General features: G+C 45.2%; 1 protein-coding gene across 1 annotated transcript; it reads right to left on the reverse strand.

Moving 5' to 3' along the window:
* Nucleotides 1–119: 119 nt before the first annotated feature.
* LOC109900369 (V-type proton ATPase 116 kDa subunit a) lies at nt 120–16451 on the reverse strand. Its single transcript, XM_031837797.1, has 14 exons — nt 16238–16451; nt 13085–13207; nt 12374–12452; nt 11963–12111; nt 11646–11741; nt 10986–11050; nt 6238–6364; nt 5954–6030; nt 5680–5773; nt 5126–5338; nt 3338–3491; nt 3005–3226; nt 1085–1254; nt 120–716 (listed from the first exon to the last, which is right to left on the reverse strand). The coding sequence occupies exons 2-14, from the start codon at nt 13199–13201 to the stop codon at nt 699–701; spliced, it is 1581 nt and encodes a 526-aa protein (XP_031693657.1). The 5' UTR covers nt 13202–13207; nt 16238–16451; the 3' UTR covers nt 120–698.
* Between the last annotated feature and the right edge of the window lie 1293 nt (nt 16452–17744).

Below are 17744 nucleotides of genomic sequence, written 5' to 3' on the forward strand. Positions count from 1 at the left end.
AAAAGATGTATGGAATGAGTAGGTGTTTCAACTTTTGACTGGTACTGTAAGATATCATGCATGTTGGCTGCAGTGTTCATACATTGTCTCTACTGAAAATCCACCACAATCCATAAGATTTTAGGGATTATAAAAACCATTATTTAATGGCATTCATTTATAAGTGGGTAAAACATAGAAGGCTCCCATGCACAAAACGGTGTCCCAGTGGTCCCTGGGAAACGTAGTGCACTCCTACAGTCGCCATCTCTGTTGTAGGCTCATCATTAAAGAGAAACTGCAAGTCAAAAACTAAACGCTGACTATATACACAAGTTCCCCTCCTTTTCAAATATGATACCATATGCAAGATAAGCTATGGTTTGATCAATTTTTATTAGGCTATGGATGCATCTGAAATGGAACCCTATTCCCCATATAGTGCACTACCTTTGACCAGGGTGCATAGGGCTCTTGTCAAAAGTAGTGCACTATATAAGGGATAGGTTGCCATTCCAGACACCCTATATCTGTCAGTACTTAATTTGTAACATAATGTCTTGTGTTTGAAAGCGGTATATAAAACAACTTTATACATGCTTCTGTTGGGTAAATATCTATGTAGGTAGAGTACTTCCTCTGTAACAATGTCCTATAGAGGGTTCAGGTTGGTGGAGAAGGAGAAAGTGTTGAGCTTGTATCCCGTTCCACTGTAGAACTTATTCTGGAACTCCACCCTGGGAAGAAAGACAATGGGAATATTAGGGATGGCCGTCACGCTGCTTATTCAGCGACTACCACTTCCTCCTGACATGACTCGCGCTGAGGCTCGAACCAAGGACCTCTGCTTTGCTGGCACACTGACTGCGCTCCCGAAGCGTCTTACCAGTCCGCGCCACCGACACGTTCACAATTCTGCGAAACTTCGGGCTGAGAAGTTTCATACATCCCCGTGTGTGTTGTGTTGGGCGTGGGATACAAATCCACTGGTTGTGTGTGCATTATTTCATGTGTTTGTACGCCTGTGCGAGGGTGAGAGATGGAAGACATCGATGGGCAACGGTATGTGAATGACCTAAGAGAGATGGAACACATTGTGACCCACCAGTGCAATCTGAGCACGTGCAGGAAGGTGGACAGCCCCTCCATGACAAGCAGGACGGAGACGGTGTGTGGCAAAGAAGGAAAAGATGACGGCTAGAACTACAGATCCCATGTAGCCCTCCCACGACAGGCTGATACGTATCACCATCACCCATAGCACCTCCGACAGCTCTGCAACACACACACACACACAACTGGTATTATGTCGTGTTCAAAGCAACTGGGAACTGAAATCTCTGACTTCAGTGCGTTCGAGACAACTGGTAACTCGGAGAAAAACTAGCTTAGACTGAAAAATCGTTTTGAATGGTCAGAATTCCAGGACGGAAACTCTCATCTTTCTAGAGCTCCTTGAAGCTCACATGATTTGATCTAGTTTTTTTCAGAGTTCTCTGTTGTTTGGGCATGTGGGCTCTTTTTTTTAATATACAGAGTACCAGTCAAAAGTTTGGACACACCTGCTCATTCAAGGGTTTTTATTTTTACTATTTTCTACAGTGAAGACAAACTATGAAATTTAACACATATGGAATCATGTAGTAACCCAAAAAGTGTTCATTCAAAATATATTTTAGATTCTTCAAAGTAGCCACCCTTTGCCTTGATGACAGCTTTGCACACATGGCATTCTCTCTCTTCATGAGAAATTCTTTTCGAAGCGTCTTGAAGAGTTCCCACATATGCTGAGCACTTACTGGGCACTTGTTGGTTGCTTTTCCTTCACCTTGCGGTCCAACTCATCCCAAACCATCTCAATTGGGTTGAGGTCGGGTGATTGTGGAGGCCAGATCATCTGATGCAGCACCACATTACTCTCCTTCTTGGTCAAATAGCCCTTACACAGCCTAGAGGTGTGTTGGGTCATTGTCCTGTTGAAAAACAAATGATAATCCCACTAAACGCAAACCAGATGGGATGGCGTATCGCTGCAGAATGCTGTGGTAGCCATACTGGTTAAGTGTGCCTTGAATCTAAATAAATCACAGACAGCGTCACCAGCAAAGCACCCCCACACCTCCTCCATGCTTCACAGTGGGAACCACATATGCAAAGATAATTTGTTCACCTACTCTGCGTCTCACAAAGACACGGCGGTTGGAACCAAAAATCCATAACTTGGACTCATCAGACCAAAGGACAGATTTCCACTGGTCTAATGTCCATTGCTTGTGCTTCTTGGTCCAAGCAAGTCTCTTCTTCTTATTGGTGTCCTTTAGTAGTGGTTTCTTTGCAACAATTTGACCATTAAGGCCTGATTCACACAGTCTCCTCTAAACAGTTAATGTTGAAATGTGTCTGTTACTTGAACTCTGTGAAGCATTTATTTGGGCTGCAATTTCTGAGGCTGGTAACTCAAATGAACTTATCCTCTGCAGCAGAGGTAACTGCACTTGAAGAAACTTTCAAAGTTCTTCAAATTTTCCAGATTGGCCGACCTACATGTTTTAAAGTTATGATGGACTGTCATTTCTCTTTGCTTATTTAAGCTGTTCTTGCCATAATATGGACTTGGTCTTTTACCAAATAGGACTATCTTCTGTATACCACCCCTACCATGTCACAACACAACTGATTGGCTCAAACACATTAAGGAAAGAAATTCCACAAATGAACTTTTAACAAGGCACACGTTAATTGAAGTGCATTCCAGGTGACTACCTCATGAAACTGGTTGAGAGAATGCCAAGAGTGTGCAAAGCTGTCATCAAGGCAAAGGGTGGCTACTTCTAATATAAAATATAGTTTGATTTGTTTAACACTTTTTTTGGTTACTACATGATTCCATATGTGTAATGTCATCGTTCTGACGTCGTCACTATTATTCCACAATGTAGAAAATAGTACAAGTAAAGAAAAACCCTGGAATGAGTTGGTGTGTCCAAACTTTTGACTGGTACTGTAGGTGTGTGTATCCATTTACCTCCAGGCTCTAGCATCAGCTCCAGTCCTCTGGTCTTTCTCCTGTAGTACCATCCACGAGGAGAGTGGTAAGGTGTGTGTACCTCGTTGTCGTTGGTCCTGAGTTTGAGGTCTCTCTCCTGCAGCACCATCCAGAGAGCGGCCATGGTCATGAGGAGGCCGTGGCCCACGTCCCCAAACATCACCGCAAACAGGAAGGGGAAGGTGATAATGGTGTACACCGCTACGGACGGAGACACAGGAGGGACACACACAAAAATCATACAGAGAAAGAGTTAGGGTTGACAGAGTTGGGGGATGCCTGTTTAGTTTGCTGGTGTGTGTGTGTGTATACCTGGGTTGACCTCTCTGTATCTGGCAACACCGTATGCGTCTACGATGCTCTGGAAGCCGGCTGTGAAGGAGTTGGTGTGGAAGAGGGTGGGAGGAGGGGTGCTTGGGTCCGGGAGGCGGTTATAGAATGAGTCCACACCACTGTCGTTCTTCCTCTGGGGGAGAGAGAGAGTTATACCTGTTATTGCCTAAAGCAGTGGTTCCCAAATGTTTTATAGTCCCTTACCCCTTCAAACATTCAACATCCAGCTGGGTAACCCCTCTAGCACCAGGGTCAGCGGGGTCAACATTTTCAGCTTCCAGGAATTGTGTACAGATCCTTCCAACATGCATTATCATGCTGAAACATGAGGTGATGAAGGAGGATAAATGGCACGACAATGGGTCTCAGGATCTCGTCATGGTATCTCTGTGCATTCAAATAGCCATTGATAAAATGCAATTGTGTTCGTTGTCCGTAGCTTATGCCTTCCCATACCATAACCCCACCGCCAACATGGGGCACTCTGTTCACAACGTTGACATCAGCAAATTGCTCTCGCACACAATGCCACCGGGATTCATCCGTGAAGACCACACTTCCCCAGCGTGCCAGTGGCCATCGAAGGTGAGCATTTTCACGCTGGAGTCGGTTACAATGCCAAACTGCAGTCAGGTCAAGACCCTGGTGAGGACGATGAGCACATTGGAGGCGGCTTATGGTAGAGAAATTAACATTAAATTATCTGGCAACAGCTGTGGTGGACATTCCTGTAGTCAGCATGCCAATTGCACGCTCCCTCTAAACTTGAGACAGCTGTGGCATTGTGTTGTCTGACAAATCTGCACATTTAAGAGTGGTCTCCAGCACAAGGTGCACCTGTGTAATGATCATGCTATTTAATCATCTTCTTGATATGCCACACCTGGCAGGTTAATGGATTATCTTGGCAATGAGAAATGCTCACAGGGATATAAACCAATTTTAGAGAAATAAGATTTTTGTGTGTATCGAACATTTCTGGAATTTTTTATTTCAGCTCATGAAAATTGGGACCCACACATATTTTTGGTCAGTATACTTAATTATCTCAACTAAAAACATTTTACCTGTAGTCAGGGCTGGCCCTAGCCTTTTATGGGCCCTAAGCGAGATTTGGTTTTGACAGTGGAGAGAAAAATGTACATTTTAAAGTTATACACATTTAGCAAATGTTGCAGTTTTAAAGCAAGTTTTCTGCAATTTTACAAATTTTGCCATGGGGTGGAGAGAAAATGTAGCAATTTTATAAACGATTTCATGCAATTCTACCCATTTTGTAATGGGGTGGAGATACATTTGTGCAGTTTTAAGCAATTTTCATGCAATTCTGCACATTTTGGCATGACTTATGATATGACTTAATATGATATCTGAGTGAGAGGGACAAACAAAAGCTATGTGGGCCCCCTTGAAGTCAGGGCCCCTGGGCACGTGATGATGAGCTGACATGAATAATTGAGTGACTGTCAGTGACTGAAATAACAAGAGATAAACTGCAGATGCATAACCAAATTTAGAAATTGCACCTTGTATATTCTACTATATTCTACTTGCACTTTGTATATTCTACTATATTCTACTTGCACGTTGTATATTCTACTATTCTAACTCGCAACAGTAAGTTGAGACCCAGACTGAGTTCATAAAAAAATTTATGTTTTTGGAAATTGATCCGAGGGCCTACAAAAGAAAGAAAAAGAGAGAGAGAGAGTAGGGAGGGGCAACTGGTGGCTTCTCTATCTCCTCCCCTCCCTCCTCCTCTCTCACCGTTCCCTCTATCAGGGAGCTCTGCAGCAGTAGCAGCTTGCTGACGAAACACCAGGCCTCAGCGATCAGACACTTGTCAGTGACGGAGGGGCTGCAGAGGTTGAGCATGGCCTGGACGGCCTTACACTTCTGGACCCGCACCTTCCACTGGGCCAGCAGGGCCACCGAGCGACACAGCAACTGCTGCAGGTAATGTTCCGTCTGTGAGAGGACCTGAGGGAAACCATGGAGGGAAGGAAGGGGTTTAATAAACACAGAATACATAGAATTCATAGAAATAGAACGAGAACCATTCTAGTGATATGGACAGAACACCTAACACTGGGGCAGAACCTCCTGTCTGGGAGACCTGAAATAAATCATGGAGAGAAGAAAGGGGTTAACAAACCTGGGTGGTGCCATAGAAGTAGAACAGATAGAGCAGGTGTAGCCTGATATCCACCCAACATTGTTGACGACTGACGGAGACACGGAAAACTGAGAGATAATGACTGTTCCAGCTCAAAATTATCTGTTCTCTGTCCATCTCTCTCTCAATCTCTCCCTTTTCTTACCGTTTTGATGTCTACTATCCTTCCCTGCAGCCCGTGCAGAATCTTCTCTCTCTCCGTCGTGCCCTCTGGGTAGTCAAAGGTGTGGGTGTGGAAACTGAGAGAGGGACAGAAGAAGAAAGAGAGAGGAAAGTAAGAGAGAAAGAAAGAGAGAGAGCGATAGAGAAGGGGTAAGAAAAAAAAGGAGACCAAGAATCATTAGATTAGACAATAAATTCAACATTCCAACAACATGGAACTGAAAATTGTTATAAGCTTTGGACCTGCTCTCACTAACCAATCACAGATCTTCTTGACTTTCTGTCCAATCTGCTCGCCCCAGAAAGAGATGAGGAAGACTGTCCACTGGGCCATCTCGCCATGTGATTGATCGCAAAAAATGAAGTAAGGAATTTTTATTTTTGCTTATTGTCAGGCAAGGGAAATACATCCAATCTTCATAACGGAACACTCATAATAATATGATCCTCCAACAATATTTCCTTTACTCGTCCATCTTAAATCCTTATTTCCCTCCCTCCTTCCCTCCATCCGTCTTATCTCCCCCCTTTCATTTCTTACCGTTTCAGGACTCTCCGGCCTCTCGTCCATCTCCCTGAAGTCGACAATGATGTAACCGCGGCACGCTCGCCATAGCAGCCGCTCAAACGACAGAACCTTCCATGGGTGGACCACGCCAGACACAAAACTGGGAAGGAGGCGGAAGAAGACAAGTGAGGGAAAATATCAGGTAACATTTGGATAGTCCATCTGTCTACAGACTATCAGTAACATTTCAACCAGCTATCTTCTAACCCTTATTCTAAACCTAACTTTAACCCTTAACCTAACCTTAGCAAGCAGTTGCTCATCAACTGATAGTTTGTTGATAGTATGACCATCTACAGATTGAAAATCCGGACTATCCAAATAAAGTGTGACCAAATATCTTTCCTTTTTTTCTGCTCTTGACTAGTAGTGTCCCAAATGGCACCCTATTCACTATATGTAACCTTTTATTTAACTAGGCAAGTCAGTTAAGAACTAATTCTTATTTACAATGACGGCATACCGTCACCAACCTTAACCAACCATGTTGTTCCACCTTCTACATATGCGATGACATCACCTGGTTTAAACGTCTCTAGAGACTATATCTCTCTCATCATTACTCAATGCCTAGGTTTACCTCCAATGTACTCACATCCTACCTTACCTTTGTCTGTACATTATGCCTTGAATCTATGCTATCATGCCCAGAAACCTGCTCCTTTTACGCTCTGTTCCGAACGTGCTAGACACCCAGTTCGTATAGCCTTTAGCCGTACCCTTATCCTACTTCTCCTCTGTTCCTCTGGTGATGTATAGGTTAATCCAGGTCCTGTAGTGCCTAGCTCCACTCCCACTCCCCAGGTGCTCTCATTTGTTGACTTCTGTAACCACAAAAGCCTTGGTTTCATGCATGTGAACATTAGAAGCCTGCTCCCTAAGTTTGTTTTACTCACTGCTTTAGCACACTCTGCCAACCCAGATGTCTTAGCCGTGTCTGAATCCCGGCTTAGGAAAACCACCAAAAACCCTGAAATCTCCATCGCTAACTATAACATTTTCCGCCAAGATAGAACTGCCAAAGGGGGCGGTGTTGCAATCTACTGCAAAGATAGCCTGCAGTGTTCTGTATTACTATCCAAGTCTGTACCCAAACAATTTGAGCTTCTAATTCTAAAAATGTGCCTTTCCAGAAACAAGTCTCTCACTGTTGCCGCTTGCTATAGACCACCCTCTGCCCCCAGCTGTGCCCTCGATACCATATGTGAACTGATTGCCCCCCATCTATCTTCTGAGCTCGTGCTACTAGGTGACCTAAACTGGGACATGCTTAACACCCCGGCCATCCTACAATCTAAGCTTGATGCCCTCAATCTCACACAAATGATCAATGAACCTACCAGGTACAACCCCAAATCCATACACACGGGCACCCTCATAGATGTCATCCTAACTAACTCACCCTTCAAATACACCTCTGCTGTTTTCAATCAAGATCTCAGCGATCACTGCCTCATTGCCTGCATCCGTAATGGGTCTGCGACCAAACGACCACCCCTCATCCCTGTCAAACGCTCCCTAAAACACTTCTGCGAGCAGGCCTTTCTAATCGACCTGGCCGGGGTATCCTGGAATGACATTGGCCTCATCCCGTCAGTAGATAATGCCTGACTATTCTTTAAAAGTGCCTTCCTCACCATCTTAAATAAGCATGCCCCATTCAAAAAAAAATTCGGCTAGGAACAGATATAGGATATATCTGGATATTCACTCCAGACCTGTCTGCCCTTGACCAGCACAAAAACATCCTGTGGCGTTCTGCATTAGCATCGAATAGCCCCCGTGATATGCAACTTTTCAGGGAAGTTAGGAACAAATATACACAGGCAGATAGGAAAGATAAGGCTAGCTTTTTCAAACAGAAATTTGCATCCTGTAGTACTAACTCAAAAAAGTTCTGGGACACTGTAAAGTCCATGGAGAATAAGAGCACCTCCTCCCAGCTGCCCACTGCTCTGAGGCTAGGAAACACTGTCACCACCGATAAATCCACTATAATTGAGAATTTCAAAAGCATTTCTCTACGGCTGGCCATGCTTTCCACCTGGCTACCCCTACATCGGTCAACTGCCCAGCACCCTCCACAGCAACCCGCCAAAGCCCCCACCATTTCTCCTTCACCCAAATCCAGATAGCTGATGTTCTGAAAGAGCTGCAAAATCTGGACCCCTACAAATCAGCCGGGCTAGACAATCTGGACCCTCTCTTTCTAAAATGATCTGCCGAAATTGTTGCAACCCCTATTACTAGCCTGTTCAACCTCACTTTTGTATTGTCGGAGATTCCCAAAGATTGGAAAGCTACCACGGTCATCCCCCTCTTCAAAGGGGGTGACACTCTAGACCCAAACTGCTACAGACCTATATCTATCCTACCCTGTCTTTCTAAGGTCTTCGAAAGTTAACAGATTACCGACCATTTAGAACCCCACCGTACCTTCTCCGCTATGCAATCTGGTTTCCGAGCTGGTCATGGGGTGCACCTCAGCCACGCTCAAGGTCCTAAACGACATCATAACCGCCATCAATAAGAGACATTACTGTGCAGCCGTATTCATCGACCTGGACAAGGCTTTCGACTCTGTCAATCACCACATTCTTATTGGCAGACTCGACAGCCTTGGTTTCTCAAATGATTGTCTCGCCTGGTTTACCAACTACTTCTCTGATAGAGTTCAGTGTGTCAAATCGGGAAGCCTGTTGTCCGGACCTCTGGCAGTCTCTATGGAGGTGCCACAGGGTTCAATTCTCGGGCCGACTCTCTTCTCTGTATACATCAATGATGTTGCTCTTGCTACTGGTGATTCTCTGATCCACCTCTACGCAGACGACACCATTCTGTATACTTCTGGCCCCTCTTTGGACACTGTGTTAACTAACTTCCAGACGAGCTTCAATGCCATACAACTCTCCTTCCGTGGCCTCCAACTGCTCTTAAACGCAAGTAAAACTAAATGCATGCTATTCAATCGATCACTGCCCGCACCTGCTCGCCCGTCCAGCATCACTACTCTGGACGGCTCTGACTTAAATACGGGGACAACTACAAATACCTAGGTGTCTGGTTAGACTGCAAACTCTCCTTCCAGACTCACATTAAGCATCTCCAATCCAAAATTAAATCTAGAATCGGCTTCCTATATCGCAACAAAGCATCCTTCACGCATGCTGCCAAACATACCCTCGTAAAACTGGCCATCCTATCGATCCTCGACTTCGGTGATGTCATGTATAAAATAGCCTCAAACACTCTACTCAACAAATGGATGCAGTCTATCACAGTGCCATCCGTTTTGTCACCAAAGCCTCATACACTACCCACCATTGCGACCTGTACGCTCTCGTTGGTTGGCCCTCGCTTCATACTCGTCGCCAAACCCACTGGCTACAGGTTATCTACAAGTCTCTGCTAGGTAAAGCCCCGCCTTATCTCAGCTCACTGGTCACCATAACAGCACCCACTCGTAGCACGCGCTCCAGTAGGTATATCTCACTGGTCACCCCCAAAGCCAATTCCTCCTTTGGTCGTCTTTCCTTCCAGTTCTCTGCTGCCAATGACTGGAACGAACTGCAAAAATCTCTGAAGCTGGAGACTCATGTCTCCCTCACTAGCTTTAAGAACCAGCTGTCAGAGCAGCTCACAGATCACTGCACCTGTACATAGCCCATCTATCTACCTACCTCATCCCCATACTGTATTTATTTATTTATCTTGCTCCTTTGCACCACAGTATCTCTACTTGCACATCCATCTTTTGCACATCTACCATTCCAATGTTTAATTGCTATATTGTAATTACTTCGCCACCATGGCCTATTTATTGCCTTAACTCCCTTATCTTACCTCATTTGCACTCACTGTACATAGACTTTTTTTTTCTTTTGTTCTACTGTATTATTGACTATGTTATGTTTATTCCATGTGTAACTCTGTGTTGTTGTATGTGTCGAATTGCTTTGCTTTATCTTGGCCAGGTCGCAGTTGCAAATGAGAACTTGTTCTCAACTAGCCTACCTGGTTAAATAAAGGTGAAATAGAACAAATAAAAAACTGGGAACAGTGGGTTAACTGCCTTGTTCAGGGGCAGAACAACAGATTTTTACCTTGTCAGCTCAGGGATTCTATCAAGCAACCTTTCAGTTACTAGTCCAACAGTTACTTGTCAGCTTAGGGATTCGATCTTGCAACCTTTCAGTTACTAGTCCAACGCTCTAACCACTAGACTACCTGCCGCCCCAGTATATAGTGTACTTGTTTTGACCAAGGCCCTTAGGGAATAGGATGCCACTTGGGACACAACCACTATTGCTTATCACATATTTTATTTTATATATTGCAATGCAAACTATATGACAGCTGCTTGTCATGCCAGTAGGGAAAGTCCATTGATATTGTGTTCTTCCTAAATGGCACCCTATGGCCCCCAATTGCCTTTATAGTGCATTACTTGTGACCAGAGCCAGACCACTGTATAGGAAACAGGGTGCTACTTGAGACGCAGCCATTGACAATGAAGCCATTGATATCAGAGAAGGCTGGTGGTAAGAGCTATATGAGGACGGACTCATTGTAATGACTGGAATAGAATGAAAGGAACGGAGTCAAACGTGGTTTCCATATGTTTGATACCGTTCAATTAATTCCATTCCAGTCTTTACAATGAGCCTGTCCTCCTATAACTCATCCCGCCAGCCTCCTCTAATATATATGTCACCTGTCACCTCAGCCTGATGTCTTGTCTGTTGTCCAGTAAGGCAGCAGTCTCCAGAGAAGAGGGAGGCGGAGCCTGACGAGAGAGGGAGATAGGAGAAGAGTAGAAGGCGCTCAACCAATGAGAGACTAAGTCAAGGCGCTCAACCAATGAGACTAAGTACAAGGCGCTCAACCAATGAGAGACTAAGTACAACCAAAAATTATAAGAACGTTTGGAAGGAATAGGTGCAACACTCGCTTAAAATTCAAATCTTTATCCTTTATTTATCTAATTCGAGGTAAAATCCTGATGTTTCGGCCGTCAATGGCCTTCATCAGAATGAAAGGGGAACGAAAGCTCGGGCTAAAGAAATCCATGCTTTTCCATACTGCTGTGTTCATGAGTTCCTAGGAAACTTAGCCCATCCCGTTTGAAAATAACTTAAGAGGTTTACTTGAATTGTTTTTGACATTGGAAACTCATAATTCCAAGAGCGTGTGAGTGAAACAATGGCTGACCCCAGAGCAGCAGAGAGAATACTGGGATGTGTAGTTCATACCTGTGAGGTGGTTAGAGACCATGGTGGGATCTGTAGTTCATACCTGTGAGGTGGTTAGAGACCATGGTGGGATCTGTAGTTCATACCTGTGAGGTGGTTAGAGACCATGGTGGGATCTGTAGTTCATACCTGTGAGACTGTGAGGGACTGTGTCTGGATCAAAACCCCTCTGAATTGGCTGAGCTGGATCAGCTGGTTCATCAGGCTGTCTCTGTTCCTGGACACCTGGACCAATCAGACAACAGCACAGCAAAACAGTGGTCAGAGTATGAAGAGCCCAGACAATGAAAGGAATACAAACAGCCTGGAATACAGTTGTATATGGTCCCGTAGTGTAAATTGCAAAACAGTGCCTCTCCCCTTCTCAGTATCTTTCCCTCTTCTCTCCCCCTCACTCCTCTCCCGTTTTCTCCCCCCTTCTCGCTTCTCTACCTCCCCGTCTTCACCTCTCGTAGCTCCCTGGCCAGCCTCTCGCTCTCCTCCTCGATGGCCATGAGTTCTCTGGGCTGGGGAGCGGAGGGCACAGGGCTGGGGATGGGGAGAGGACCCGCCAGCGGGTGGAACAGGGACCGGCTGATCTCCTGCTCCAGGTACGCTGGAGAGAGGGGGATGAAGAGAAGGAAAGGTGAGGTGGAGAGATGAATGAAGGGATGATGAACCGAAGGGTGAATGGAGGGATAGCGAAGGAATAGAAGATGTGCAGAAAAGGAGAGTGGAAGAGGAATGAGGGAGCAAGTGGATATCAGATGCAGATTTGTATGTGTAGAGGAGATGTGTAGAGAAGGAGGCTTGATGAATATCCCATATGAGAGTGCTCTCTGATCGTATGGTGTGAAGGTCAGAGGTCAGAGACTCACTGAAGGACTTCACCATCTCCTCACAGCGCCGCACCTCGTTCACAAACTTCCTATGGAACGAGTTGACATTGGGGTTCAACTGGAGTGGAGAGGAAGGAGGAAGAGGAGAAGAATTAGGAATTAGAATACTAGAATGAATGTGAAGCTTCTTATGACAGATTAAACGGTCAGCCATGTTGGTAAGGGCACTGGCCAACCATAGTTTGCCAGTGATGTAATAAGATAATTGTGTAAAACAATGAATGTGAAGATTATCTGCCCAATATGTTTGTTAGCTAGCTAACCATACAGTCTAAGAGGAATGATTCCATTGTTTTTTCAAATTAACTGCCAATATGCCAACACTCCGTTCAAACAATGCAGTCCATCCACAGCCATTCACTGGCTGAAATCAGTCAATGCTAGGACTTAGACAATGTACGTTATTCTACGTGCCTTAAGTAGAAGCAGGAAATGCATCACCTATGCATTTACTACCATTCATTCCAATTTGACTGGCTTGGATTTCTCCCTGAACACAATGGCTGCCATTTTCACCCCATTCTAGAATTTTGAAGATTGATGGCATAGGCCCCCTAGTAATTTAATAGGATATCTATGGTATGGACTTTAATTATACATTTATAAGCCAAGTAAGCTTATTGTCTAATTAGTCTATTATCAGCATTACAATAGATGTTCAATACTAAAATGTCAAAGTGAACAACTCACGTCTCTGAATTCGACCAGACCCAGCTCTCCAAGCTCGTTGACGCAGTTGTAGGCTGACCCCGATTGGAGAAAGAGCTGCACAAGACACACCTCCTCGCTCCGAAAGAACGCGCCCATGGCGACCTGTAGAAATGAGTGTCAAATAAACAATCAACGTTTAAAAGATATTAGAAATGACCTGTTAAAAAATTTCAGATAGATTCATTATTGTAAAAAGAGAATAGCATGAGTGTCACTTGACACTGACAGCAATGGAGTTTGCAAGAGCACAAACAGATCTGGGACCAGGCTAAAAAGAAAAGGTGTTTCTTCTCAATTTTACCTAGTTGGTTGGTTAAATAACGGTAAAAAAAATAAATAAGAAATTAAAGCTAATACAGACAGTCCGGAGAGCATTGTAAGCATCAAGAGAAAGATGGAAAGATGGACAGAAAGGAGGGATAGGTGTAGCGAGCTACTGAACACAGAAAAGTTCATTTCTCGATATGTGACTCGAGGACGGATGGCCTGACAGTAAATGAGTTTAGGACGAGGGGAATAGAACAGGATACTACCCCATGTGATTGAGAGATGGTAATGAGAGAGAAAGAGAGAGACTGATAAAAATACTACAGTCACTCAAACCTAAATCAAAGTCAGTATGTACTGCAAATAAGAGAAGGAAATCAGAGAGCTGCAGTACACTTTAGTATATATGGAAGTACTATCACTACTGATATAAATAGTAGCTAGTTAGCATCTAATTACATTGTTATGAAGTATTCAGACCTACTTAGGAGGGAGACAAAGCAAAGATACATAGGCTGTATTAAATAGTGATGGACGCTCACGAGGACTGTGTGCTATCGTTCTCTGTGGATGACGTGAGTAAGTCGTTTAGCGTGTAAACCCTCGCAAGGCTGCCGGCCTGGACGGCATCCCTATCCGCGTCCTCAGAGCATGTGCAGACCAGCTGGCTGGAGTGTTTACGGACATATTCCATCTCTCCATATCCCAGTCTGTTGTCCCTACTTGCGTCAAGATGGCCACCATTGTTCCTGTACCCAAGAAATCAAAGGTGACTGAACTAAATTACTATCGCCCCGTAGAACTCACTTCTGTCATCATGAAGTGCTTTGAGAGGCTAGTCAAGGATCATATAACCTCCACCTTACCTGCCACCCTAGACCCACTACAATTTGCATATCAGATCCACGAACGATACAATCGCCATTGCTCTGCACACTGCCCTATCCCACCTGGGCATGAGAAATACCTATGTAAGAATGCTGTTCATCGACTACAGCTCTGCTTTCAACGCCATAGTGCCCTCCAAGCTCATCACTAAGCTCAGGGCCCTGGGTCTGAAGCCCTCCCTGTGCAACTGGGTCATGGACTTCCTGACTGTCGGAAACTACACCTCCGTCATGCTGATCCTCAACACGGGGGCACCACAGGGGTGCGTGCTCAGCTCTCTCCTGTACTCCCTGTTCACCCATGACTGCGTGGCGCATATCTCCAACTCAATCATCAAGTTTGCTGATGACACAACAGTGGTAGGTCTGACTACCAACAGCGACGAGGCAGCCTTCAGGGAGGAGCTGAGAGCCCTGGTCGGAGTGGTGCCAGGAAAATAACCTCTCCCTCAACACAACAAAGGAGCTGATCGTGGACTACAGGAGACAGCAGAGAGGACGCCTCCATCCACATTGACAGGCCGCAGTGAAGAGGGTCAAAAGTTTCAAGGTCCTCGGTTTCACGTGACAGACCTGAAATGGGATGGGCATGGGTATGGCTTGGTATGGCAACTGCTTGGCATCAGACCGCAAGGCGCTACTGAGGGTAGTGCGGATGGCCCAGTACATCACTGGGGCCTAGCTCCCTGCCATCCAGAGGAATGCCTGTGAAATTGTCAAACAAATCAGTCACCCAAACTATAGACTGTTCTCTCTGCTACTGCACAGCAAGTGTGGGACCAAAAGGATCCTGTAAAGCTTCTACCCCCAAGCCATAAGACTTCTGAACAGTTAATCAAATGACTACCTGGAATTTAATTTACCCTTTTTTCCACTATCATTGACTCTATGCCCACTCACTGGACACTACCCACACACTCACATATACATACAGTGGGGCAAAAAAGTATTTAGTCAGCCACCAATTGTGCAAGTTCAACTGTGGGAGCAATTATTAGGAAATGGAAGACATACAAGACCACTGATAATCTCCCTCGATCTGGGGCTCCACGCAAGATCTCACCCCATGGGGTCAAAATGATCACAAGAACGGTGAGCAAAAATCCCAGAACCACACGGGGGGACCTAGTGAATGACCTGCAGAGAGCTGGGACCAAAGTAACAAAGCCTACCATCAGTAACACACTACGCCGCCAGGGACTCAAATCCTGCAGTGCCAGACATGTCAAACACAATTTGATTTGACATCGTCCCTTCACACAGACAGCGTGGTGAAGAAGGCAGGCACACAGTGCCTCTTCAACCTCAGGAGGCTGAAGGAATTAGGTTTGGCCCCTAAGGCCCTCATAAACTTCTACAGATGCACAAGTGAATGCATCCTGTAGGGCTATATCACCGCCTGGTACAGCAATTGCACCGCCCACAACAGCAGGGCTCTCCAGAAGCTGGGGCTCACTGCCTGCCCTCCAGGACATCTACAGCACCCGGTGTCACAGGAAGGCCAAGAAGATCATCAAGGACCTCAGCCACCCGAGACATGGCCTGTTCACCTTGCTACCATCTAGATGGCAGAGACAGGGCATGTGCATCAAAGCTGGGACTAGACTCTAGACCTCTGAAATCCTAGGGCCAGTGATGAGCTAGTTTAAGTTTAACCGGATTCAGCATAGCTAGCTGGGATACGATGCTAGGAGGATACAATTACTCACCATAAGGCAATTTCGCTAACTACTCTCTTTTGAGTCATGCAGTCGTTGCTGTCCCGAGTCGTTGCTGTAGGAGACGCTAAGCTGGCTAGCTGTCATCAGCATCAAAACATCTAGCAATAACCTAGCTAATAAAGAGAAGCTAGCTGACGTTGGCTAGCATAACTGTACACATGCCCGTCAAATAGAGATGGTTGACCATTTCATCAACATGTCTTCATCGTAGGGTGATAGCTAGCTACGTGAAACGAAAATGAACTTCTGTAACTTACCGTTATCTAGCTAGCTCGCCGGATAGCGATCTGTTAGCTGTGGGGCACGTTATCCCACCATTTCTCCCTCTAGCAATTGGGAGGGTGCAACGTGCACTCTGCAGAGATGTAAACAAAGGGACTACAGTACAGATGCACGTTAGATAACGAAGTTAATTAAGAAGGCTGAAACTATTTGAGGTCGTTTTTTTCCTTTGTCTTTCTTCTGTGTCACACTGTTCCACTCTCAAACTCAAGAGGGCATGTGTAATAAGCATGTAACAGACCACACAATGAGAGCGGATTGGATTATTTAGATGTTTATTGATTGATGATCCAAAAAATTCAGTCTTCACCTGGCAAAAGATGTGTAAAAGAAAAATCCATAAAACAGGAATTTCATGAAGAGAGAAATGAAGGACAATCGGATAATGAAATAAAGATAAGGAAAAAAAACTGAAATGGAACCGAGGGTTTAAAAATGTACAAATATTAGAATTTCATCAAATCAATGGCATAATTTACCAACTAATCAAAATCATTCACATTGTCCAATAAACATAATGGATCGTTTTTTTTAAACGCGGAAATGGAGAATAGAAGGCATGAAATCAACATGAAATCCACAAGCTGTAAAGACTAAGACCACATTCTGATACTGTTACGATATTAATCAAAATAAGATGGCACTGAGTTTCAAAAATATATACACTGCTCAAAAAAATAAAGGGAACACTTCTGTGAAATCAAACTGTCCACTTAGGATGCAACACTGATTGACAATCAATTGCACATGCTGTTGTGCAAATGGAATAGACAACAGGTGGAAATTATAGGCAATTAGCAAGACACCCCCAATAAAGGAGTGGTTCTGCAGGTGGTGACCACCTTCTGGCTGATGTTTTGGTCACTTTTGAATGCTTGATGGTGCTTTCACTCTAGTGGTAGCATGAGACGGAGTCTACAACCCACACAAGTGGCTCAGGTAGTGCAGCTCATCCAGGATGGGACATCAATGTGAGCTGTGGCAAGAAGGTTTGCTGTGAGCTGTGGCAAGAAGGTTTGCTGTGTCTGTCAGCGTAGTGTCCAGAGCATGGAGGCGCTACCAGGAGACAAGCCAGTACATCAGGAGACGTGGAGGAGGCCGTAGGAGGGCAACAACCCAGCAGCAGGACAGCTACCTCCGCCTTTGTTCAAGGAGGAGCAGGAGGAGCACTGCCAGAGCCCTGCAAAATGACCTCCAGCAGGCCACAAATGTGCATGTGTCTGCTCAAACGGTCAGAAACAGACTCCATGAGGGTGGTATGAGGGCCCGACATCCACATGTGGGGGTTGTGCTTACAGCCCAACACCGTGCAGGACATTTGGCATTTGCCAGAGAACACCAAGATTGGCAAATTCGCCACTGGCGCCCTGTGCTCTTCACAGATGAAAGCAGGTTCACACTGAGCACGTGACAGACGTGACAGTCTGGAGACGCCGTGGAGAACGTTCTGCTGCCTGCAACATCCTCCAGCAGGACCGGTTT

This window comes from Oncorhynchus kisutch, linkage group LG12 (assembly GCF_002021735.2).
Source record: "Oncorhynchus kisutch isolate 150728-3 linkage group LG12, Okis_V2, whole genome shotgun sequence".
NCBI classification, from domain to species: Eukaryota; Metazoa; Chordata; class Actinopteri; order Salmoniformes; family Salmonidae; genus Oncorhynchus; species Oncorhynchus kisutch.

Coding starts and splice junctions, on each gene's coding strand:
- LOC109900369 (XM_031837797.1), bottom strand. CDS start 13,201: ATGGGCGCGTTCTTTCGGAGCGAGGAGGTGTGTCTTGTGCAGCTCTTT. Junction 5,339..5,679: donor GGATAGTAGACATCAAAACG/GTAAGAAAAGGG, acceptor GGTTTCCCTCAG/GTCCTCTCACAGACGGAACA. Junction 1,255..3,004: donor GCTGATGCTAGAGCCTGGAG/GTAAATGGATAC, acceptor TGTGTGTTGCAG/AGCTGTCGGAGGTGCTATGG.